At 44.0% G+C, this 26,446-nt stretch overlaps 1 protein-coding gene across 2 annotated transcripts in view; it reads right to left on the bottom strand.

Annotated features, from left to right (window-relative positions):
• Nucleotides 1–26,446, bottom strand: part of MAML1 (mastermind like transcriptional coactivator 1) — a 64,051-nt gene that overhangs the window by 17,444 nt on the left and 20,161 nt on the right. Inside the window, exons 2-5 of one of the 2 annotated variants that reach the window (XM_004284068.4) lie at nucleotides 10,205–11,617; nucleotides 7,717–7,956; nucleotides 5,710–5,806; nucleotides 305–3,839 (exon numbers count right to left, since the gene is read on the bottom strand). In XM_004284068.4, coding sequence (XP_004284116.1) covers nucleotides 2,860–3,839; nucleotides 5,710–5,806; nucleotides 7,717–7,956; nucleotides 10,205–11,617 — 2,730 coding nt within the window. In that variant the 3' untranslated portion in view covers nucleotides 305–2,859. Of the gene's footprint in view, nucleotides 1–304; nucleotides 3,840–5,709; nucleotides 5,807–7,716; nucleotides 7,957–10,204; nucleotides 11,618–26,446 lie in introns of those variants that run through there. The other variant, XM_033413485.2, reaches the window with a different exon arrangement.

The raw sequence follows: 26,446 nt of genomic DNA, 5'->3' as shown, positions 1-26,446 counted from the left end.
AGGGTTTAAGTAAAACATCTGAACTGCTAAGGATCTAAAGTATCCCTTAAGTCCAACTTCCCTCACATTAGACGTAAGGGCATGGATGAGGTCTAGAGAGGGGAGAGACCGGTGGCCCTGGGCAATGTCAGTGCTAATTTCCTATGTATCACCAAAAAACAAACCAAACACCCCCACCACCAATGTGCATTAAGAAAGCAGCTAAATCACAAAGGAAATCAACTACCAAACAAAGCAGCTGTGTACTGGTCCACCTCCTGCCTGTGGCACAGCCATGTGAATTGAAATACATGGGCAGTTTCCATACTAGCAAAATACTTTTATTATTTTATAATGATAAAACAGGAAAGTAAAGATTTCTTTTTGGTGTATACCAGAGTTAAGGGAAGTAGAAGAATAAGGGAATTAATAGGACTTTTATGTACTTTGATGACAGTAAAAAGTTAACAATACCAACTGTTTGACATAAAACTTATAGCCCCCAAAACACATATATAAAGGATCATAGTTTTAAAATCTATAAAAGTAAAAAATATACAGTCAGAAGCTCTAACGCTTATTCCATCTTTAATATAAAATTGTAAACATTTATTTACACAAAGCAAGTGTGTATAACAAAAGTCCAAGCACCCTTTTCTTTTGAGTCATGGCTCCTGGAAGATGGGGATTTGCACTGAAGTGGAGTTGTCTCCTTCCCTGACTACCCAAAAACCAGATTCATAAATAAAGCCACAGGCAGCTCCCTGGGGGGACTCCAAGCATCACATTTTATTGCTCTGACACTGCAGCAAGTGAGAAGCCTGCTGTCTGTCTAGGTGGCCCCAGGACTAAGGCAGGGGCAGCCCTCCTCACACGGGGGAGGCAGAGGCGCGAGCGCCCAGGGATAGAGGTGAGCAGCAGCCAGAGGGAGACCAGGAGAGGAGCAAGGACCCACCACCAGCCTTCCGCCCGCTATTTTTGGTAGAAAACCCGCTGAAGTCACCCTCTTCCCCTTCAGATTGGGGAACTCACTCAGAGGGTGGAGTCTTCACTGGCTTTATGATTCATTCCCTTCTTTGAGAGTTATATTCAGTGACTGGGGAAGGCAGGGAGGGTGTTTAAAGGGGAAATGGCCCAAACACCACCCATGGTGGCAAATGGCTATTAGAGAAGAAGATCTGAGGGTCCAAGTACCCCCATGAAAGGCACTGCTGGTGCAAAATAATTACCAATGTGTGTACAACCCTTTGTCCCCTCAAAGCCACTCAAGCTGGTTGTGTGAATATTTTCCTTGGCTCAATTCTTTACATATGATACTCCTTGAATTATCCATTCTGAGGCTCCAGGGAAATAAAAATGGGGTTGTGGTTTCGCCAGAGACCACTCTGTATATACGCCACTCTTTTCAGTGTCCTATTTTCTCTCCGACACCCCATTTAAAAGGGTCTCACCTTGTGCTTACCATGTTGCTTTCGTTACATCGAAGTGCTCTGTCTTCATTTCCCACAAACAGCCCACAGGTTGTTGTGGACTCTTAGCTTAGTCAAGACCTAAAAAGTCATAGACCTTAAGAGAGAAATCCATTTGAATCTTTAGAAAGGATGTATTAGTGTTACAAAGCAATTCTCTTTAAAAAGTGCAAGTCATCTGACAAGGGAGTGGCAGAAGTAGTAAAACAAAGTGGAATTCCTTCCTCTGGCCCAGCCTGCGTCCTCCCTGCCAAACGGGGCACACCTATTTTTCTCCTTCCCACAAACCTTTGCTTTCTGGGGAAGGGATACCCAGCTCCTTACTATGCTAGGCTTCCCTAGGGAATTCTAATGACTCTTTCTTTTTCTCTCCAATCCAGTAAATCAGTGGCTTAAGGAGTTTTTCCATTTGGGCTGGAGAGAAAAAGAAGGGGAGGCAGAAAGAAAGGTTATGGGAAATGAAGACAGGGTGCAGGAAAGAGTTATCTGTTCATAACTCGACAATGATCACCTTCCTAACACATTAAAGATGAGTTTTCGGAGAAACTGCAAAAGGAGAAACAACAAAAGAGGACACAGGAATCCCAATTGTTTCATTTCAGCATTTGGCCTGGGGGCCGCCTGGGGTCTTGCTACCAACACATGGGAGGAAGGGATTCCTCAGCCCACATCCTCCTAAATGCCAGCCTGGAAGAACAGCATTCTGGGAGAAGGAGGAGCTGCTGGAAAGACCAGATCTGTGTCACTAACTCTGCTTTCTCATGGCATCCTGTTCCTTTTTGGCACATGCAGTCACAGCCTGCACTTACGGAAATGATTTTCCAGTGAGCCTCCCTTTGCCCTGAAAGCTGACAAAGAGCAGGAATAAAAAAGGCTCTTAATCAAAAGGAAACCCTAAGTTTCCAATGCCACTTATCAATTTAAACCACCACCTACCCTAATCTGTTTTAAAACCTTAAAAAAATTTAAAATCTTTTCTATGCTACAAATTGCAAATAGTTCTGCTATAAAGTTTCAACAAAAATTTGTCCCAAAATTGGGGCAAGTGGAGAAATCTTGGATTAAGTCAACATGATAGCATAGATTTTTATAAGCCTGACATCGTGGGGTTTCACTGTTGGTTTTTTGGTCATTTGGATAGAAAACCACCTGCAGAACCCTGTCCTGCTGTCCCAAAACCAGATAACAACGCCAGCAGATGGGGTGGGGCCAGCCCAACATACCACAACTGCTGGCTGGGAGCCCTGGGCCCCACAGAGCCTGGGAGGACCAGGCCTCAGCCCCATGGCTCTAGCTCTACCTGCCCAGCTCCCTGGGCTGTGGGCTTTTGGTCCAAAGTAGTTGCTCTTTCTTGAATTTGAGAAGAAAAATATAGGCTGTATGAACACTGAAAACACCACAAATCCTCCTGTTACTGAGGCCCTAGAAGGTCGTCCAAATCATTCATCCACTCCTCCGAAGTCCTGTTCTTCAGCAGGGAGTCGATCAGGTCGGCATCTCCGGCCATGCTGGCCAGCCCGCTGCTACCTGGCTGCCCACTGTAGGCAAAGGGCAGTTCTTGGCCTGCGGTCCGCACAGGGTAGGCTTGGGTGCAGTGTAGCCCTGCCCGGCCGCCCACTGTTGGGGCGGGGCTCTGGCTGAAGGCCCCCAGCTCAGGCCCAGCTGGGCTCAGGCCCGGCAAGGCCTGCTGTGGGGCTCCCTGGGGAGGTGCTGGGGCAGGGGCACTGGTCCTCTGCTGTGTGCTCACAGGGGGCAGCATGGACCCTGCTGCAGCTGCTGAGCTCATGGGGGCCATAGGTCTGCTGGGCATCGCCTGGGAGAACTGTGGGCTGGACATTTTCAGGTGGGCCTGCTGCATGTGGAAACTGGAAGCTGCAGTGAAGGGACTTACGGAGTTGTTCCCTGGGGTTTGGCCACTCAGGTTCGGCATTCCCTGATGTTGCCATGTGGAATTCTGGCCTCCCATGGTTGCCGATACCCTTGGGACCTGTGGCTTAGTTAAACCAGAGTTCAGGGTCCCCTTATTGTGCTGTTGGGAGATACCCGAGTTCCCCAGAGAGTTCTGCCCATAGGCAGCTGAAACCGAGGTGTTCGGGCCCACACCGGTCTGCCGTGGAATGTGGGCATGTCCATTGGTGGCCTGTGGCGGGGGCTGGGCAACTCTCTGGGTCATACCAGAAGCCATGCCATAGAGGCTGCCCTGTGGCATGCTTTGTGAGCCAGTGAACTGAGCCACACCCCGGTCCTGCTGGCCTGAGCTTGAAGGGAGAGAGGAAACCGAAGTGTGTCCAGGACCCATTGGTATCAGATTCCCAGCCTGAGGGAACACTCGAGGACAGCTGGAGTTAGATGGACCCAAGTTGTTCATGCCAGGCATGGCAGAAGAGGACCCTAGAAGACAGAGAAAATTCTGTCAACTAAGCTAGCATTTCTTCACCACCACTATGGAGATACCTCCAAGACCCATGCTGCAGCTGCTATCCCACAGGCCTGAAAGGCAAAATCAGAACACCAGATACCTCATGATCAGTGGAACCTCAAAGAGAACCCTGGGGGCAAAGGTTTCCCACAGGGTGGAATGGAGGCCGGTCTGGAGCAAAAAGGAGATTAAGACAGGCACAGAGGAAGGGGCAAACTCTATGGCTAGAATGTGGGGAGAGTATCTAGAGATAAAAGGAAGAGATGGTCCCGGCCAGATTCAGAAGAGCTGCAGCCACCATAGGAGGGGACAGGGTTGCAAAGCCAAAGGGTAACTGGACTGTGACTCTGGTTTAGACCTAGCTCGGCAGGGACTGTCAGGATCACTTAGATGAGGCCCACACAGTGTGGCACTGCAGGGCGGTGAAGGGAGGAAGGAGTCTGGACTGAAATCAGAAGATATTTACTGAGCACCTGCTCTGTGGTAGGTTCTGTGCTGGGGAGACAGCACGGAATGGGACAGAGAGGTCCTGTCCTCAGGGAACTTGCTATTTGGGACTCTGTCTTAAGCAGTGGATGCATGGTGACAGCCCTGACTGAGATTTTTTTTTGTTGGTAGGTGAGCGATTGTTCAGGGGTTGGCCATAACTGAGTACACTTTGTTTCTCCTCTTCCTCTCTCCATCAGCACCTAAACTAAAAACTGAGTTGAAGACAAAAGGGAAATGCTGAAACAGTCCACTTCTCTACCACTGATAGCCCACAACAACATCAGATGGGATGAAGGCAGGAAAGCTGGCCAAGACCCAGGCTTCTGAGATGCCCACAGACTTCAACCCCTGGTCCCTGTTAGCACAAGCATAAAACCCCACTTAAGGGCTTTCCTGGTGGCGCAGTGGTTGAGAGTCCGTCTGCCGATGCAGGGGACACAGGTTCGTGCCCCGGTCCAGGAGGATCCCACATGCCACGGAGCGGCTGGGCCCGTGAGCCATGGCTGCTGAGCCTGCGTGTCCGGAGCCTGTGCTCCACAATGGGAGAGGCCACAACAGTGAGAGGCCTGCGTACCGCAAAAACAACAACAACAACAAAAAAACCCACTTAAGTCTCCTCTGGAATGCACAGCTGTGGTCAACTTCTCTGGGACACTTTATAACGAGAATCACTGACCAAGAGAAGCACAGGTTTCGAAGATATTCCAAGAGCTAGGAAGGCAGGTATGGCCTAGATTTTACTGCATTTGTCAACTGAAATCTCTATTTCTGGAGCAACAGCCTGAGCAATGGCGGTCAGGTTCCCTCACATATCTGAGACAAGACAGCTGAGACCTCAGAATGCTTCCTGCCCCTTTCTGGCCAACTGTCTGCTGCTGATACTGCCACCCGTGACACCAATATGAGCAGACAAGAAGAAAGAAAAGAAGCAAAAGGCCATACAAGTGCACTAAGTCTCTCCTTATCTGGAAAATAGGAGAGGGTCATTTTTTGAACAGACACATAATGCTAGAAGCAAAGAACTCTCTTAAGAATTACAGAAGCCACTTCTTACTGATAAGACATCTTCCAACTACAGATGATTTTGCCTCAAAAGATTATACTGCCAGGGACCCAGCCAAAGCACTTAGCCAAAGTAGTCTGCCTCTGTGACTTTCTTCTCCTGACCTGTAGAGTAACCAGAACGCTAGGCTCCTTATGCAGAATGGAGTTACAGGAGCATATACATCCATTTAGCATCTATAGCATAAAACTGGGCAGACAGCAGGAACTCAGCATGAGTGGGACAGACTACCTGCTCTGTCCAGTGCCTGCCTTCCCTTGCCCCACTCCACTGCCTCAGACACTCCTCACCTGTGAACTGTCCAACCTGTTGTGGGAAGGTGCTCTGTGTTGGGTCTTGGTACTGGGGTGGCGGGCGGGTCAGATGGCGCTGAAACTGTTGCTTCTCCTAGAAAATGCCAAGAACAACAGAAAATTACAAGACCCACATAAAACAACAAAGCGATTAGAGAAAAGTAAACTGTCCAAGTTTGTTACTCAGAGGGACTCCTATGGAGATAATGCTCGTAATCTCATTTGGGGGGCTCTTAATAAACTGTAGTATGAGACAGAAGGATGGGGCAATGATTTAAAAAAAAAAAAAAGGTGATGTATCAGTTAAAAGAAAAAAGAATGGCAGACCAGGGAAATGCAAATCAAAGCCACAATAAGATAGATACCACTTCACACCTACTAGGATGGCTAGAATCAAAAAGATAGATAAGTGTGTCAAGGATGTGGAGAAACTGGCCCCCTCACACACTGCTGTGGGAACGTAAAACGGTGCAGCTGCTTTGGAAAACAGTTTGGCAGTTTCTCAAAAGGTTAAACTAAAGAGTTACCATATGACCCAACAATTCCATCCCTGGGTGTATACTCAAGAGGACTGAAAACCTATGTCCACAGAAAGGGGAAACAACCCAAACGTCTATAAACTGATGAACAGATAAATAAAATGCAGCATATTCATATAATGGAATATATTCAGCCACAGAAAGGAGTGAAGTACGGATACATCCTACAATATGGTTGAATCTTGAATGCATTTTATATGAAATGTCCAGAATAGGTAAATCTATAGAGATAAAAAGTAGATTAGTGGTGCCCTAGGCTTGGGAAGATGGGGGAACAACTTTTAATGGGTAATTAAAATAGGAGAGGGTCATTTTTTGAACGGACACATAATGCTAGAAGCAAAGAACTTTCTTAAGAAAGTTAACCCAACTGCACACCCAACTGCATGTGACACAACTATTGTCACACAAGTGTTAAAAAGTATCAATGGATCTATATATATATGTCTTCTATAGATATAGAATACAATCCAGGACACACTGTGTAGTAAGAAAAGCAAGTGCTAACTTTGAGGAAGTCCGGGAACACTGTGTTTGTTTACTATACAAGCCCTAGCCATGAGAAGGCTTCCAGTGGGGAGACATTTTAGAACATATTTGAATGTGAGTAGAAATGCAAATAATGATCATCATAGAATGGTACTTGACCATTCTCCACCCTACAAAGCCATGTGATTCTGCCAGGCTTGAGTGTCTTGACTAAATAACCTGTTTCTTTTAGGTAATGTTCTAAAAGTGGCTGTGGTGATGGTTTGTATAACTCTATGAATAAACTAAAAACTATTTGAATAATACACTTTAAATGGGTGGATTGTATGTCATGTGAATTACATCCCAATAAAGCTGTTATTTAAAAAATGGCAGAATTGAGGCAGTAATGTGGGCTTTAAAGTCATCCTCAATCAACTTTATTCTCTGGGTAGCTAGTTCTCTTATGTCTTAAGGATGTAATTTAAAGTCCTGAGAACTCCTGTAACCTTGGTACCTGAACACTACATTTGGTGACCAAGTGGGTGAACTGCAGGACTGGGAGCGGGCTTGTCAGTCCTGATTCTTGAACCCCAGGACCTCAGGGATGTCTTCATTTCCCCGCTTTATGTTCTCCCTTATAGCAATCTCTACTTTTACAAAAAAGCTGGAGCCCACAGCAAACTGGTGGACCAAGTGAGCTCAGTGCTTTGGTAGCTGCTGACAAGGGACATGGAAAAATGTTCCTAACACATACAGTTTTAGCCACAGATTCGGCCTTCATTAATCCCCACTAAGTGACATAAAGCTGCTCTGACACAGGCTACCACTGTCTGAGAAACGTCACACTCCTGTTTCAAGGATACTCTAATACCGGGCATATAAACAATCACAAATCCACATACATACACACTGGAGCTTGTAGCCACTGCAGTGACTTGGGAGGCAGGAAAACATGGGCAGGGATGGTGGGGTTTTCTTCCACCTTTCCCTTTACCTGTTCTGCCAGAAGGTGCTGTTGCCTTTGCAAAAACTGCTGTTGTTGCAAATGCTTTTGTTGCTGCTCCCTCTGTTTCTGTTGGTCCAAAAGCAACTGATGCTGCTTCATTACAGCTGCCTGCTGCTGGTTACTGAGAAAGGAGGTGCTACTGTGAGTGCTGGCTACGGACACGGCAGGTGGCTGAGTCCCCACACTGGCAGCCTGGGTTGGTACAGGGACGCTGGGAGGGTTCTGGTCCTGTCAACACAGAAAAGGGGGTCTCAAGTCAGGTGGGACACACTGAAGACTATAAGCCCTGATCAGAGAAGATGAGCTGCATCCAGTGAAAACCTGGCTCAAGGCTCTCTCTTGAAGCCTCTTCTTCCCTGCAGGCGACTCCAGTGAAACCACCCTCCAGGGCGGGGCTGGAGACCAATAGCACTAACACCTGAGTATCCAGGCATGGCAATGAACAGTCACTAGCTGCATGTTAGGTTTGTTTCCTATGATTCACCAGTGGCAAAGGTGTGATTTTACATTTAAGCTCGTATATTTGTATACATAGTTCCAGTGGCAACTGTAGCTTATAAATGCTCCCTTACTGGAATGCATGGGTGTGGACAGGCCCCCAGAGGAGGAACTTCTGAGGGGCTCTGGTCGATGGAGATGCTACATTCTGAGTGTGCAAACCTTGGGCCCCTGGTGGCTGGGCTGTCCCTGAACATCCTGAAATTATATGGTTTGTCCACATGTGTACAGCATTTTCCTGGGAAGAGACTGCTTGACTTTTGTCAGATACTCATGCTCAAAAAATACTGAGTACCAATGAGAATTTTAATGGATAGTCTCTATTAATACCTGGACCTAAAGTGAGAGTCATGTCAAAGGTTACCACAATATTACCCCAACATCATTACTTACTTTTAAAAGAAAAGGAAAAATTTTAACTCATACAGGAAAAAGGCAAAAAGCAATTATCATTTGAACAAATTCAACTTTTTGAGCTTTTACCCAGTCCTTATTTATTTGTTTGTATGTATGTATGTATGTATGTATGTATGTATGTATGTATGTATGTATGTATGTATTTGGCTGCACTGGGTCTTAGTTGGGGCATGCGGGATCTAGTTCCCTGACCAGAGATCGAACCTGGGCCCCCTGCATTGGGAGTGTGGAGTCTTAACCACTGGACCACCAGGGAAGTCCCTCATTTGTATATTTAATCTTTTTACAAGATTCTAATCTTAGAGTAGACAGATTCTGAAATAATCTCCTCACTCCAATCACCAGAAGCTTATGGACTACAAGAGTGCCTTGTGAGGTGCAAAGTACTATTGAAATGGCAGACATCAATGTGCCGCTCTTTCTTTAGGATGCTCTCAGTGGCTGAAATAATTAGAAGTATGAATGTTTACACATGCATTCTTCTGCTGACGGATGCTTAGACTGCTTCCAGTTTTTGGCTATTAGAAATAATCATGCAATTAGTATCTTGTATGTAACTTTCTTCCTTTTTTTGGATTATTTCTTGCGGGGGTATATAATATGTCAATGCTTACGAACATTTTTATGGCTTATGAAAAATACGAAAAGTCAAATTACTTTCCAAAAGCATTGTGCCCATTTACATACCCTCACTACTATCTGAACATGTCAATTTCCTCATGGTATTACTAGCATTTTTTTTAATTTTTAAAATTTTAGAGTGTGCTACAAATAGACTGCAGGCTTACAGTAGTGAAAGAAAGGAGGCAATGCAATACACCCAACTGCATGTGACACAACTATTGTCACACAAGTGTTAAAAAGTATCAATGGATCTATATATATATGTCTTTTATAGATATAGAAGACAATCCAGGACACACTGTGTAGTAAGAAAAGCAAGTGCTAACTTTGAGGAAGTCCGGGAACACTCCGTGTTTGTTTACTGTACAAGCCCTAGCCATGAGAAGGCTTCCAGTGGGGACACATTTTAGAACATATTTGAATGTGAGTAGAAATGCAAATAATGATCATCATAGAATGGTACTTGACCATTCTCCACCCTACAAAGCCATGTGATTCTGCCAGGCTTGAGTGTCTTGACTAAATAACCTGTTAGGAAGCAGCACTCACCTAAATGTTATAAGCTTACTAAAACTTATGGTATTTTGAACACACGTTTGAAAAGTGGTATAAAAAAAAAAGCAGAGCCTCTAAGGACATTAAATGTGATCTTGCCACAAATAACTTAAGTTGTATGGCATGAAAGAGACACTAGACCAAGTGCAGGGGATTCCTCAAATGAGTATACAGTTAAAACCAAGTTACACTAGGGAATTTTACCCTATTTTTGTTTATTAAGAATCAATCCTCGTTTGCTTGGTCAATTTTCACTCCCAAGGGAGTCAAAGGACGAAAGTACCAGCTCCCTCCCTCCCTTTGTTCCACAACTACCTGGGACCTGGTAACCACACTAGGATGGATGTGGATGCAGAGTAACAGAGTAAAGCCCCGTGCTCACCTGGCTAGGTGGAACCAGTGATCGGAAGGGCAAATTTCCTGGCTTTGGTTTCATTAGAAATAAGGAGTTCTGCTCGTTGTTCAGATGAGACAGCTGCTGGGGAAGATAAGCCATCAGGGCCGGCTTGCTCTGGCCAGCCCCAGGGCCGCCTTGCCCACAGTCTGCTTTGTAGTGAGAAAGGGGTTTGGTGTTGCCGTAGTCCAGCACGGATCCTTGGTTAGCCACGGGATTCTGATTCAAGTTACTTGGTGGCTGGTGACTCAGCAGGTTCACATGGCTGGGCTGGAGGTAGGGGCCTCCTGGCCGAGGGGAGCTCTTGTTCACACTGGGTATCATGAGCAGTTTGGAGCTAGTGAAGTCTTGCTTGTAACCGGGAGGGCTGGCAGGTTTTTCCATGGAATAAGGGACATTTAAGGGACTGTGGGAGGGGCCTGTCTGCTGCCACGTGGACATCTGGCCTGGAGCTGGTGCTGGGGCAGCCTGCTGTGGGTTCTGGAGCATCTGCTCACGCTTCTGCTTGGCAGCGATCTGCTGGAGTTGGTGGGCAGAGGACAGCTCTGAGCTCCCGCCTGGGCCCTGGCTAGGCAACACCACACTGGAGAGGGCTCTTTGTGCATTCTGGGCTTGGGCTGATGCTGACATCAGGTTGGGACTGGGATTGTCCACCCCAGGCTGACCAGAGGTGTGGAACAGGGGCTGAGAGCCCCCTAGGCTGGGTGAATCTGTGCTCACAGGGCCAGATGAAGGCCCCATAAAGGTCTGTCCTGCAGACCCAGCCCTCACTTGTGGAGAGCCTAACTGTTCTTGTTCAAAGGCTGCTGGAGAGAATTCTGTTTTAATATTAATGTCCTGTGCCAAGGGGGTCTGTGTGGCAGAACCAGAAGACTCTGGATCCTTCTTCTCTTCAAAGTCCTCATTAAATAGATCCTTCATGTCTTCATCAGGCACTGACCTGTTCAGCTCCTCGATGAGCTCCTTCCACTCCTGCTCATTAAGGTTGAGGTCAGGCATGAGGTTGCTTTGAGATATGGAGCCTCCAGCCCCTGTGATCATGCAAGGCAGGTCGTCCACGGGCTCCTGCTTCAGTTCTTTATTCAGGCTCAGGGGAAATGACTCACTGGGGTTGCTGCCTCCATTCAAGTGGAGGCTCGAGTCTGCCAGACACTTCTTGTTGATGGAGTCCAGCCCCAGTGAATGCTTCCCGCTGGCCTGTAGGGCCTCTGTGCCAGGCTTGTCAGGCTGACCAAGGGGGGAGGCTGGAGGCAGGCCATTGGAAGAGACGGCAACTCCCAGAGGGGCCTCCCGGCGGGTCTTCTTATGCCCAGGAAAGAAGTCTCCATAGCCATTCTGTTGATCACCATTCTGAGGGGATGTGGCACTATCGAGATTCCTCTTCACTGTATCATGGAGATGCTGAAAAACAAGAAAAAGAGTGACTTATATATACACCACGTATGAGTCCCATCTGCTTCTCATGGTGACTTAAACCAGGGGCCTGTATCCCTGCAGTGCTCTCCTGCCGATTTTGCTTGCCCAGTTTACAACCCTCACTTCTGGGAACACACCCCCATTCCCCCTCCAGGGTTGTCTCTGCCTCTTCCTCTCTTGTGGCCTTGCCTGAGTGAAGACTAGCTCAGCTGTGGGAAAGTAATCCGGCTGCAGTCAATGTGTCAGTCCCTGGACTCTTGCAGCTCTTTTTGCAGGACACAAGCCTGATGCAGCCCACAGTCGTCTAATCTGAGGGTGTGACTGAGAATGGAGCTAATGAGAAAGAGCCAAAGGATACATATACATTCTTGAGGACATCATTTGCATCCCGGATCTAGGTTATACACGAGACCAGCCATCCCCCTGGACTTTTCACTTACGGGAACCAATAAATTCCTCCTTGTGTTTAAGCTGGTTTAACTTGGATTTCTGTTGCCTTCAGCTAAAGGAGACTGGGCTAGTATAGGCTCTTTTTCAGGCCTTGTTGGGGGCTGATCACAAGCTCCAGGCCTCCATCTTGGTGCACAGGCATTTTCATGCCCTTCCTCATCTTTCTAGGTGCCCTTGCCCGGCTCCACCCCTTGTCTCCAGGCTAGGCTGCTTCCTCATATGCCTTACAGGCCTCTGCCTTTTGGCTTCTGTCCCAATCTGCTCCCCACCAACCGTGAGCATCTTCTAATCCCCTGCACCCAGTCACCAGCCCTCCCAAACCCTGCCACTTCTTAACAAGACCATTAATTTGAACACAGTCATGTCTGTCTGGCAGTTACTTACTTCCCCATGTTCTCCTCAACTGGATTTGTTCAACTAACCTTATTAAGGGACAAGTGCTGTGGGGATATCAAGACAAATGAGGTGGTCCCTGCTCTTCATGGGCTTCCAATCTTCTAGGATATGGGACATACATGGACATGGCTACAGAATAAGACAAACACCATATGCAAGCCGTAGAGCAATAAGCACCCTGAGAGTTCAAGGGCAGGAGTTTCATGGAGAGAACATGACAGGGAAGAGAAGAGGTGGTATCTTTCCGTTATTTCCCAGCCTTGTTTTCAGCTACCAGGACACAACTCTTCCACTAACAGAGGCACCTGCACTCAGCCTCTATACATGTCTGCTCCTTTCCTATGTTTACTTCTGTTACATTTTTGTCCTTTATCCCCCACTCTCAATTCCAACCTCCCCACCAACCACTGGCCCTAAGCCTTTATACTGTGCTATTTACAACATTCCAATTAACACCTTTCAGTATTAAAGATAAGCAGATTTCAGAGGAATCAGACAGTAGCACAGGACACTCTGTGCTGCTTTCTTCTGCTGCAGAGAAGGGCCACAATGACCCACCACATCCACCCCAGGAGGCTGAGCACAGAAGTACCTGACCCCCTGGGCGGGGGGTGGAGGGAAGGAGGGGGCCAAGGGCACCAGCTCTCAGCAGCAAACTACCTGTAGACACAAATGTGTAATGAGCAAGAAAACAAGGAGGGCAATTTTATCAGTCCCTGAGTTCCAATTTTAATGTTCCATTCCCTCTCCTTCAAGATTTTCTTATTTCTTAACTGTTAAAGCTGACTGCACAGTGTTCTATAAATCCTGGCTAAGTATTTCTTTAAATGCATATCTGGGTACTTAAGTTAGCTCAGAAAAGGTTAGGAATGCTCAATAAATGGAACTGTAGGGCAAAAGTATAAGCAAAACATGATCCTAGGACTCAACTCAAGAACACAGCCCCTACGTATAGAGAGAACATATCTCAAGATAATAAATTTATGACAAACCCACAGCCAATATAATATTCTGTGGTGAAAAGCTGAAAGCCTTCCTGCTAAATTCTGGAACAAGACAAGGATGCTCACTCTCACCTCTTCTATTCAACACAGTACTGGAAGTCCTAGCCACAGAAATCAGACAAGAAAAAGAAATAAAAGGTATTCAAATTGCAAGAGAAAAGGTAAAATTGTCATTATATGCAGATGATATGATACCATACATAGAAAACCCTAAATGCTCCACACAAAAACTACTACAACTGATAAACGAATTCAGCAAGGTAGCAGGATACAAGATTAACATACAGCAATCAGTTGCATTTCTTTACATCAACAATGAAATATCAGAAAAGTAATGTAAAAAAAAAAACAAAACAATACCTTTTAAAATTGCACCCCCAACAATAAAATACTTAGGAATAAACCTGACCAAGGAGGTGAAAGACATACACTGAGAACTATAAAACATTAATAAAGGAAACTGAAGATGATTCAAAGAAATGGAAAGATATCCCATGCTCTTGGATTGGAAGACTTAATACGTTAAAATGGCCATACTACCCAAAGCAATCGACAGATTTAATGCAATCCCTATCAAATTACCCATGACATTTTCCACAGAACTAGAATAATCTTTTTTAAAACATTTTTTAAAAGATTTATTTATTTATTTAATTTATTTTTGGCTTGAGTTGGGTCTTGGTTGCGGCACGTGGGATCTTCATTGCAGCACATGGACTCTTCGTTGCAGCATGTGGGCTTCTATCTAGTTGTGGCATGTGGGTTTTCTCTTCTCTAGTTGTGGCACGCGGGTTCCAGGGCGTGTGGGCTCTGTAGTTTGCAGCACGCAGGCTCTCTAGTTGAGGCATGTGAGCTCAGTAGTTGTGGCACATGGGCTTAGTTGCCCCACAGCATCAAACCCACGTCCCCTGCATTGTAAGGCAGATGCTTTACCACTGGACCACCAGGGAAGTCCCTAGAACAGATAATCTTAAAATTCATATGGAACCATAAAAGACCCAGAATTGTCAAAGCAACCCTGAGAAAAAAGAACAAAGCTGGAGGCATAACCCTTCCAGACTTCAGACAATACTACAAAGCTATAGTAATCAAAACAGTGTGGTATTGGCACAAAAACAGACATACGGATCAATGGAACAGAGGGTCCAGAAATAAACCTACACACCTACAATCAATTAATCTTCAACAAAGGAGGTAAGAATATACAATGGGAAAAAGACAGCCTCTTCAGCAACTGATGTGGGGAAAGTTGGACAGCTGCATGTATATCAATGAAGTTAGAACACACCCTCTCACCATACACAAAAGTAAACTCAAAATGGCTTAAAGACTTAAATGTAAGACATGACATCATAAAAATCCTAGAAGAGATCATAGGCAAAACATTCTCTGACATGAATCATACCAATGTTTTCTTAGGTCAGTCTCCCAAGGTAACAGAAACATAAACCAAACCAAACAAAAAACCCAAACAGGACCTAATGAAACTTACAAGCTTTTGCACAACAAAGGAAACAATCGACAAAATGAAAAGACAACCTAAGGAATCGGAGAAAATATTTGCAAACGATGAGACTGACAAGGGCTTAATTTCCAAAATATACAGACAGCTCATACAACTTGACAAAAAATGGGCAGAAGGGCTTCCCTGGTGGGGCAGTGTGGTTGGGAGTCCGCCTGCCCATGCGGGGGATGCGGGTTCATGCCCCGGTCCAGGAGGATCCCGCATGCCGTGGAGTGGCTGGGCCCGTGGGCCGTGGCCACTGAGCCTGCGCGTCCGGAGCCTGTGCTCCGCAACGGGAGAGGCCACAACAGTGAGAGGCCCACGTACCGCAAAAAAAAAAAAAAAAGGGCAGAAGACCTAAATAGACATTTCTCCAAAGAAGACATACAGATGGCCAACAGGCATATGAAAAGATGCTCAACATGGCTAATTATCAGACAAATGCAAATCAAAACTACAATGAGGTATCTATCACCTTACACCGGTCAGAATGGCCATCATCAAAAAATCTACAAATAATAAATGCTGGAGGGCTTCCCTGGTGGTGCAGTGGCTGGGAATCCACCTGCCAATGCAGGGGACACGGGTTCGAGCCCTGGTCCGGGAAGATCCCACATGCTGTGGAGCAATTAAGCCTGTGCACAACTACTGAGCCTGCACTCTAGAGCCCGCGAACCACAACTACTGAGCCCACATGCCACAACTACTGAAGCCCCTGTGCCTAGAGCCCATGCTCCGAAACAAAGAGAGGCCACCGCAATAAGAGGCTCATGCACCGCAATGAAGAGCAGCCCCCACTCGCCTCAACTAGAGAAAGCCCGCGTGCAGCAACTTAGACCCAACGCAGCCAAAAATAAAATAAATTTATCAAAAAAAACACAACACCCTTTAAAAAATAAAATAAATGTTGGAGAGGGTGTGGAGAAAAGGGAACCCGCCTATACTGTTGGTGGGGATGTCAGTGCAGCCACTGTAGAAAACAGTATGGAGGTTCCTCAAGAAACTAAAAATAGAATTACCATATGATCCAGCAATCCCACTCCTGGGTATATACCCAGACAAAACTATAATTCAAAAAGATACATGCACCACTATGTTCACAGCAGCACTATTCACAACAGCCAAGACCTGCAAACAACCTAAATGTCCACTGACAGATGAATGGATAAAGAAGATGTGGTACATATATACAGTGGAATACTACTCAGCCATAGAAAAGAAGGAAATAATGCCATTAGCAGCAACATGGATGCAACTAGAGATTATCATACTAAGTAACGTAAGCCAGAAAGAGAAAGACAAATACCATGATATATCACTTATATGTGGAATCTAAAATACGACACAAATGAACTTATCTATGAAATAAACAGAATCACGGACATAGAGAACAGACTGGTGGTTGCCAGCGGAGAGGGGCTGGAGTGGGAGGTTGGGGTTAGCAGATGTAAGTTTTTATATACAGAACGGATAAGCAAGTTCCTACTGTATAGCGCAGAGAACTATATTTACTATCTTATGATAAACCATAATGGAAAATATAAAAAAAGAATGTATATATATATATGTATAACTGAATCACTTTGCTGTACAGCAGTAATTAACACAACATTGTAAATCAACTACACCTCAATTAAAAAAAAAATACTGGGACTTCCCCGGTGGTCCAATGGCTAAGACACCATGCTCCCAATGCAGGGGGCCCAGGATGGATTCCTGGTCAGGGAACTAGATCCCACATGCCACAACTAAGAGTTCACGTGCCACAACTAAAGATCCCGCTTGCCGCAACAAAGATCCCGTGTGCTGCAACTAAGACCTGGCACAGCCAAATAAATAAATAAATATTAAAACAAAACAAAGAACACAGCCCCTACAACACAAGGACATGTGTGCTTTACTTTCATGTAGGTTTTTCTGCTTCCTGCTGCCACCTAGGGGTGAGAGGGGGAAAGGAACCATAATCCTAAAATGGACCGTTTATAAGATCTTTTGTTTTAAAAGTTTCCTTCTGGGAAGGTAAATTCATACCCATTTAGTCCGTCAGAAGGAAATAAAAATGAGTTGCTAATTTTAGGGGGGGTTATTCTTTCTATTATTTCTTTTTGTTTTTTTGAAAATCATTTGTTCCTCAGTGTCAGGTTTGGGCTCTCTGTAAACCTGGGAGCTCAGTTTTCTACTTTCCTAAGGGGGAAGATGAACACCTAAGAGGTCAACGCACCTGATGAGTCAGCTGATTTTCACAGATTAGAAACAGAATCCTTCTTTGCCATAACAGTTATAAAAGCTACCACGTCCTCTTTCAATATCCACATGCAAACAGCTGCAGACAAGTTCCAAAGTAACAACTTAATTTTGCAATACCGATTGCTTTTAGCCAAAGGAAACGCCAGGTCATTTTCTCAACTGTGCACAAAATTTAACTGGAATGATGTAGGTGGGCTTGGGAAGTGTGGAATACGGTGGCTCTGGCAGATTTTTGAGTCTTGAGCATTTGCCGGAGTGCCTGATATGTGCAGGGCACTGCAGAGGAAGACAAAGATGAGTAAACCATGGAACCTGATCTCCAGGAATTTATAACAGATGGGAAAATGGTCTGAACTGATTATAAATTATTTAAGAACAAGCACAGTAAGAGCTATAAAGCATACAAGACTGGCTGTCCTTGTGCTTGCCCTCGGTGTATCTGGTACTTCTGGGTACTCAGCTCAGAGGTTTCTGTTGTAACTACCTAATGGTCTCCTGATGCACAGGGTTTCAGGAGGATTCAGTTCTGGGATAATGTGATCTGGTGCTCATTTCCTCCACAAGGAGGTTTTGTTGAAGAATACTTCATGCTTGATGGTAAACTGGAGGCCTTGCATGTTCACCCAGTCAGTCCTGACTCCTACCCTAGCCTCCTAACCCATCATCTTCTACTCTGCGAGAGGGGCCCCAGGATATCAACGGTGAGTCAAGCTGGAGTTGCCACACCTTATGGACACCAAATCAGTATACTGTACCCACACACCCACTAGATCTCACTTAGTGAGGAGAGTCCCTCACCTAGTCTCTACTTCCACCACCCACCAATGAAATTCCAGTGTGCTTTGTGGTAAAACTTCCCCAAATGAGAGTTCTCCCACTCTGAATTAACAAACAGATGTGGCTGTTTAAGACAGGGGTGGCTCTCTCATCAATGTTCCTTATGCACTGACATGTAGATGAAAGTATAGGTTGACAGGGACTTCCCTGGCGGTCCAGTTGTTGGGACTCTGCGTTTCCACTGCAAGGGGGCGCAGGTTCAATCCCTGGTCAGGGAACTAAGATCCCGCATGCTTTGTGGCACGGCCAAAAGAAGAAGGGAAAAAAAAAAGTATAGGTTGACAATATAGAGGTTCCTCAAAAAACTAAAAATAGAGTTGTCATATGTTCCAGCAATCCCACTCCTGGGCATATATCCAGACAATAATATAATTCAAAAAGACAGAGACTTCCCTGGTGGTGCAGTGGTTAAGAATCCGCCTGCCAATGCAGGGGACACAGGTTCGAGCCCTGGTCCAGGAAGATCCCACATGCCACAGAGCAATTAAGCCCATGAGCCACAACTACTGAGCCGGTGCTCTAGAGCCCGTGAGCCACAACTACTGAAGTCCATGTGCCCTAGAGCCCATGCTCTGCAACAAGAGAAGCCACTGCAATGAGAAGCCCACGTACCGCAACAAAGAGTAGCCCCCGCTTACCGCAACTAAAGAAAGCCTGCGCACAGCAACGAAGACCCAACGCAGCCAAAAATAAATAAAAAATAAATTTCTAAAAAAAAAAAAAAGGAAATAATGCCATTTGCAGCAACATGGATGCAACTAGAGATTATCATACTAAGTAAAGTACTTCAGAAAGAGAAAGACAAATACCATATGATATCACTTATATGTGGAATCTAAAATATGACACAAATGAACCTATCTACAAAACAGAAACAGATTCACAGACATAGAGAACAGACTTGTGGTTGCCAAGGTGGGTGGGGGGTCGGGAAGGGATGGATTGGAAGTTTGGGGTTAGCAGATGCAAACTATTATATATAGAATGGATAAACAACAAGGCCCTACTGTATAGCACAGGGAACTACATTCAATATCCTATGATAAACCATAGTGGAAAAGAATTTTTTTTTTTTTTTTTTTGCCACAGCGCACGGCATGCAGAACTTCTCCAACCAGGGATTGAACCTGTGCCCCTGCATTGGAAGTATGGAGTCTTAATCACTGGACCACCAGGGAAGTCCAAAAAGGATTTTATAAAAAAATGTAATATATATGTATAACTGAATCACTGCTGTAAAGCAGAAATTAACACAACATTGTAAATCAACTAAACCTCAAAAGAACAGAGTATAGGTTGAAACATATAAAATCATTTAACTTTTTAAGGTAATATTGGTAATTTCAACCTAATACCATGCTCACCTTTCTTTCCCCCATGAGCTCTTCTAGTACCCTGTATATACAGTGAGGACACTCAGGAACCCCGACTGTTGTTGGAAAAGATCCTCTAAAGGTAAAGTGGATCTATTTTCATGCAACATTAAAGGTTTCAATGATTTGAGGAAAAATCAGTGAGGTCCAAAGTAGCAACTCTGATAAGGCACTAATCTGAGCCAAATGCTACAAGGACAAGTCATTACTTCCTTAGTGTGCCTCGAGGACCACTCAGCACCTGCACTTACTATTCCCCACTGATTCAGAATCTCACTCAATCTTCAAAGGTACCCTGAAGATGAGTATCACTGTTTCTGTTTTACGGCAGATTGAAGTCAGATTACATGAGGTTTCCTAAAGTTTGAGCATTCAGAGGTCTTGGGAAGGATCTGCAGCAGATCCCCACAGCCCTGCCCCTCCCCTGGTCAGTCTGAGATCGGGCCCAAATTAATCCCAACTCCACCTGTGAAGCTAAAAGAGTTTGGTAAAAAACAAGCAGCAGGGAGTGAGTCAAGAGTTTCAAACTGTAAGGAGAACCTCCCTGAGACCAAGCACAAAGAGCCCTGTTAAGACGTTACCAGAAAAATGGGCTGTGCTGAAAAATATCTCACACACCAAGGCTACAAAAGATTCTTTGTAAAATATTTAAAGAAAAAAATGTTACAGAACCTTCTATAATTTGCTACTAAAGATTCCCACTCTTAAGACATTATGTCTTAATAGTTTGGTATCATCACTGATTAGAAGCACACTGAGTACTAAGATCTGTAAGCACCACTCCTTGCCACTAAATCTGCCTACAAGGACATACTGAAAATGCCAAGTTTTGAGAAATGTATTTTCCAGAAAACTTTATAGTTTTGTGCCTAGACATTTTTATCATCACCTTAAAAAATTTTTTTATTTTGAAAGAATTATAGATTCATAGGAAGTTGCAAAGAGTACAGAGGGTCCTGTGTACCCTTCACCCAGTTTCCCTCAACAGTTGTATTTTACCTAATTATAGCAAAATATCAACCAGGAAGAAGATATGGGTAGAATGTGGGTGTACAGTTCTATGTCATTTTAGCAAATGACTATCACCTTTAAAAAAAAATTTTTATTTTATATTGAAGCATAGCTGATTAACAATGTTGTGCTAGTTTCAGGTGTACAGCAAAGTGATTCCGTTATACATATACATGTATCTATTCTTTTTAAAATTCTTTTCCCGGTTAGACTATCACCTTTTTTGATAAGAAAACTTTTAAAAAGCTCTTTTATAAAAAGCTATTTAAGAAAGCAGGACTATGTATTTAACACAATGTAATCTCTTCCTGCAGTGGTTATAAAGCAGAAAGTTAAAATTCACTGTATACTGAGAATCAAAATTGATAAACAGATTGGTTCTCATGCTTGGCAAGCAGTCCGCACATTCTCTTTGCTATAGAAAAACCTATTTGGGAAGCCACGTGAGGCTCAGAAGGTTGCATGGTATATATGAAAACAAAGCAGGCTCCTGCTAACTGGCTGTGTGATCTTAGTTAAGATGCAATTCTTCTAGGACCTGCTTTCATGCCCTATAAAATTAAGATCCTGGGTAAAATGACCTAAAGTTCCACTCAGCTTTAAAGGTCCACACTGCTGTCCTGTTAATATCGATCAATGTCCTGTAGAGGGAGATACCCTCACGGGTTCATGCAGTGCTCATTCACCAAGATCCTACTATTTGACAGATAATGCCCTATACAGGCTGTGCACAAAATAATGGTGAATTCAGATATTCACTAGGTTTTCACTATATGCTAGGCAGAGCACTAGTTACTGGGGATAAAAAGATAAAGAACACATGGGACTTCCCTGGCGGTCCAGTGGTTAAGACTCCGTGCTTCCACTGCAGGGGGCACAGGTTCCATCCCTGGTTGGGGAACTAAGATCCCACATGCAGCAAGGTGCAGCCAAAAGATTAAAAAATAAAAATACTTTCACTTAAAAAAAAAAAAGGACAAGACCTAGTTCCGGCTCCACCCCCAGAATCTGATGGAGAATCAATGAAGGCAGGCCCGAGTGTTATGGGAGGAAAGAGAACAGAACAGTGTGGGGATGGCATGCTAGACTTTCCGGAGAAGGGGATGCAGAGAAGTCATCCAGAAGAGGCGGAAGGCACTTTGGCTGAGAGGCAAAGGCAAGGATATACAAATGAGCACTGAATGGCAGTAGATGGAGGGAGGTAAGCAGAAAAAAATGAGTTGTTTAATGCTGATGAAGCATAAAGGGCACAACAGGGAGTACTGAAAGGGAAAGGCTGGAATGGACTATGACTGTCCCAAATGTGATTTAATGAAAAATGTTTAAAAATACACAAAACTAGAGAGAACAGTATAATGAATCCTAATATGCCCATCACTCAACTTAAACAACCATTAGTATTTGGGCATTTTGTTTCATTTCCATCTCCTTATCCTCCCCCCCCCCCAAAAAACCTGGATAATTTAAAAAACAAATCCTAGGCATAACATCATTTAATCCACAAATACTTCACTATGTATCTCTAAAAAGTAAGAACTCTTAAACATATATGCATGTAACAACACAATGTCATTATCACACCTACAACATTAATAATTCTTTATCATCACCACCTCAAACCCATTAGGATGGCTACCATCAAAAAGCCAGAAAGTAACAAGTGTACAGAGAAACTGGAACCCTTGTGCACTACTGGTGGGAATGTAAAATGGTGCAGCCACTATGAAAACAGTATGGTGGTTCCTCAAAAAAAAAAAAAAAAAAAAAAAGACTTACTGTATTAGCCGTCAATTTAATTTCTAAAAGAATTCCATTTCCAAAAGAACTGAAGCCAAGGATTTGTACATCCATGTTCATAGTAGCATTATCCACAATAGCCAAAAGGTAGAAGCAGCCCAAGGGTCCACCAATGGATGAATGGATAAACAAAATGTGGTATACCCACAGAAGCCTTAAAAAGGAAGGAAACTTGGACACATGCTGTAACATGGATGAAACCTGAGGACATTGTTAAGTGAAATAAGCCAGCCACAAAAGGACAAATACTATATGATTCTACTCATATAAGACACCTGAAGCAAATTCATTAAAGACAGAAAGTAGAATGGTGGTTACCAGAGGCTGGAGAGAGGAGAAAATGGGGAGTTATTGTTTAATGGGTATAGTGTTTTCAGTTTTGCAAGATAAAAGAGTTCTGAAGAGGATGGATGGCGGTGTGGTTGCAGACAATGTGAACATACCTCATGCCACTGAACTGTACACTTAAAAATGGTTAAGATGGTAGATTTTTATGTTATATGTATTTTACCACAATTTAAAATTTTTAATTCTTTATTATTATCCTATATCCCATCAGTGCTTACATTTCCCTGTCTCATCAATATCTTTTGCAAACAAAACAAATAAAACAAAATTAAGCATAATAAATTATGGAAAATTTCAAACATACAATACAGTAGAAAGAAAGTACAATGACCCCCATGTACCCATTGTCCAGCTGAAACAACACAGCCCATCTTGTCTTATTCACACCCTACCCATGCTCCCTGGACTAACCTAGGAATCACACCATTTCTCCTTAAATACTTCAGCATGTATTGCTAAAATATAAAAGCTTTTTAAAAAACAATCACCAAAGAACTCTCCAAGCACTTTAAAAATATGATCTAAAAAATGTTGGGACTTCCCTGGTGGTTCAGTGGTAAAGAATCCGCCTTCCAATGCAGGGGACATGGGTTCGATCCCTGGTCAGAGAACTAAAATCCCACATGTCTTGGGGAAACTAAGCCTGCGCGCCGCAACTACTGAGCTCCCGCGCCTCAACTAGAGCCCCCGTGCTGCCAACTACAGAGCCCACACACTCTGGAACCCGCGTGCCACAACTACAGAGCCCACGTGCCGTGGAGCCTGTGCGCCACACCTAGAAAAGAGGAAAAAAAACCCACACACCACAACTAGAGAGAGGCCCACACACCACGATGAAAGATCCCGTGTGCCACAACTAAGACGCAACGCAGCCAAAAATAAGTAAAATAAATAAGAAAAATCTTAAAAAAATAATAAAAATAAAAACGTTATTAGGGATAATCAAGCCACTTTACAGATGGGGATATCAAGACTTGGAGAGAGAATGTATGTTGCTGAAGGTTGCATAGCAAAATTAATGGAAGATCTGGACTGCCTGATGATGTTTCAAAAAAATATGGTCTACACAAGGATGATTCTAGTTAACTGAACCTTAATCACTTGTAAGCAGCATGGTGTTAGATTTTTTAAAAATACACGCTTTCAAATAATATAGACCTCATTTAAAATCCACCTCGGTCGCTAACAAGCTATATGATCTTGGGCAATATGCTTTACCTTTTGAAACTCATTTCTTTCATTTATATGCAGGGACTAATAATATCCATTCCACAGACTTGTGAAAAATAAAGTATGTTAGAAAAAAATTATGGTTAAGTACTTACCTTAAAATTTATGGCAAACTACCAAAAAGATAGAAATATGGTTTTTAGCTTTAGAACCAACAATAGAACAAAAGGGATCACAGAAAACACTATCAATCTATCCAAAAGTAGGAAAGAAAAAAGGAAGAATCAAAGAAGGGAGACAATAAACCAACAAGTACTAAAAGAACAGAAATAATTTCAAATATGTCAGTGATTATATAAATGTAAATGCATTAAACTCTCCAATGAAAAGTTAGAGACAAAAAAAAAGATAACCATAACACCATTACTGAATGTTAAAAAAAAAAATTGTTGCTACAGTTGGTTTATTCAAATCAGTATCCAACACACTGCATTTGGTTGACATGCTCTTAAGACTTTCAATATGTTAACAGTTCTTTCTCCCTTTCTTCCCTTTGTCATTTATTTGTCCAAGACGCTTAGTCACTTGTCCTGTAAAATTTTCCACTTCCACAGTTGGCTGACTGTGGCCCCATGGTGTCCTTTACAAGTTCTATCCTCTGTATTTTCTATAAACTGGCAGTTAGAAGCTCGATCAGATTCAGATTGGGGGGTGGGTGGGGCATAAATACTTACAGGTGATGTGTTGCATGTCATTTTAATGGGACCTAAGCAGATGAGGTCAGATTTGTCTTTTTATAAGCTCTCTATAATGACTGTGTGGTGAATGGATTTCAGGGAGGGAGGCTACAAGCCAGAGTAAACAAGTAGGTAATTGCAGAAATAGTTCATGAAAGAGATGAGGATCTGACATGGGTATGGGAAAAAGATGATTTCAGATTTAGGGAGGAAGAAAAGTCAGCAGATACTGGAAACCGATTTCAAATTGAGGGTGAGGGAGAAAGGAGTTTCTATCTAGTTTGCATACATGGGTAAGATAGAGAACAAAGGAAAAGCAGGGTTTTTTTGGGGTGGGGGGAGGGTTCCTTCAGTTTTAGCCACAAAGAAATGACTGGACCATCCAGGTAACGTCCACGAGGCAGTGAATAATACTGACTATGAGTTCCATGGAAAGACGGTCATCAGCAACACATGCAGCTAAAACCAAGAGCAGATCCATTTACTCAGAAAGAGTGAGAAGCCAGCCAAGGGGCAGATAAAGAGCCCATACTGAAGACAGAGCACAAGGGAGAGTGATGGGTTAAATGCATCCGAAAAGTACACTGGGTCTGGTCACTAAACGATCACCGATGTTGTTGCCCAGAACAGTTCCAGAAGAATGACTGCAGTAAAAACCCTTGACTTGAGACGTGAGTAAGTAGAGAGAATACGGATTGTTCTCTTCCTAGTTTAAAAAGGGAGATATAGAGGACTTCCCTGGTGGCACAGTGGTTGAGAATCCGCCTGCCAATGCAGGGGACACAGGTTCGAGCCCTGGTCCGGGAAGATCCCACATGCTGCGGAGCAACTAAGCCCGCGAGCCACAACTACTGAGCCCACGTGCTGCAACTACTGAAGCCACCGCGCCTAGAGCCCGTGCTCCGCAACAAGAGAAGCCACCACAGTGAAAAGTCCGCACACCACAACAAAGAGTAGCCCCCACTCGCCGCAATTAGTGAAAGGGTTAAAGGAGGGTTATTTTGGAATGATACATGAGCTCACTTAAAGAACAGCAGATAATTACTTATCGATTAGACTAGATCTCTCTGAAATTCTCTGGAATTCTGTTATTCTATGAATGCAATCAGGCACAGGAATATGAATATGAAAAATGTATCATAACAACTACCTAAAGCATAAACACCATGATCTTCCTGTTTATGGGGAAATTCTGACTTAATTAGGGACTGTGTATATAAAAGCAAGGCTATGCCCTTCCGAAGCCAAGCCCTCCTCCACTTGGGTTCTCTACCCCATTTGGCCTCCTCAAGGTTCTTGCTCATTCAATTACCACCTTTTTCTCTATTTCCCATTCATCTCCCTCTTTACCAGTTCCTTCCTCCCCTGAGCACTGACACATGCTCAGTACCTCCCATCTTTTAACTTCCATCCTACTCTCCATACCATTTAGCACAGTGTTAAGAGCACAGCTAGCTAGGCTGGGTTTGAATCCTGGTTCAGTTGCTTAACTGCTGTGTGCTCACAGAGAAATTGCTAAACATCTACAGAAGCTCTGGCTCCTCATCTAAAAAATAAGGTGTGGCGGTAGTAAGAAGAACCACTTCCAGGGGGTGGGGAGGAGGGGCTGTGAGGCGCGGCACTACCAGTTATTGAGCAGCTAACGTTCTTACTGTTCAGCTAATCCTCTTCCTTCGCTTCAGAGCTTCTTCAAGGAGCAGTCTCTACTTTGTCATACTCACCAAGGTGATCTCCTGGTTCTTAAATCCAAGGAACTCGTTTCAAACTGTATCTACCTGACCAGAGCACTGAGCTCTGACCTTCTCCAAACGTCTTCCTCCCTTAAGGCCCACGCAACCACACTGGACCTGCTCCTGCTTCCAAGGCCACTGTTTGCAGGCTGCTCCTTCTCATGCCTGCTCCTTCAGTGATGACACCTGCAAGGCATTTGTCCCTCTTCA

This window comes from Orcinus orca, chromosome 3 (assembly GCF_937001465.1).
Source record: "Orcinus orca chromosome 3, mOrcOrc1.1, whole genome shotgun sequence".
In the NCBI taxonomy this organism is placed as follows: domain Eukaryota; kingdom Metazoa; phylum Chordata; class Mammalia; order Artiodactyla; family Delphinidae; genus Orcinus; species Orcinus orca.
The sequence above is the reverse complement of the archived record's forward strand: the minus strand, read 5'-3'. Positions and strand labels throughout refer to the sequence as shown.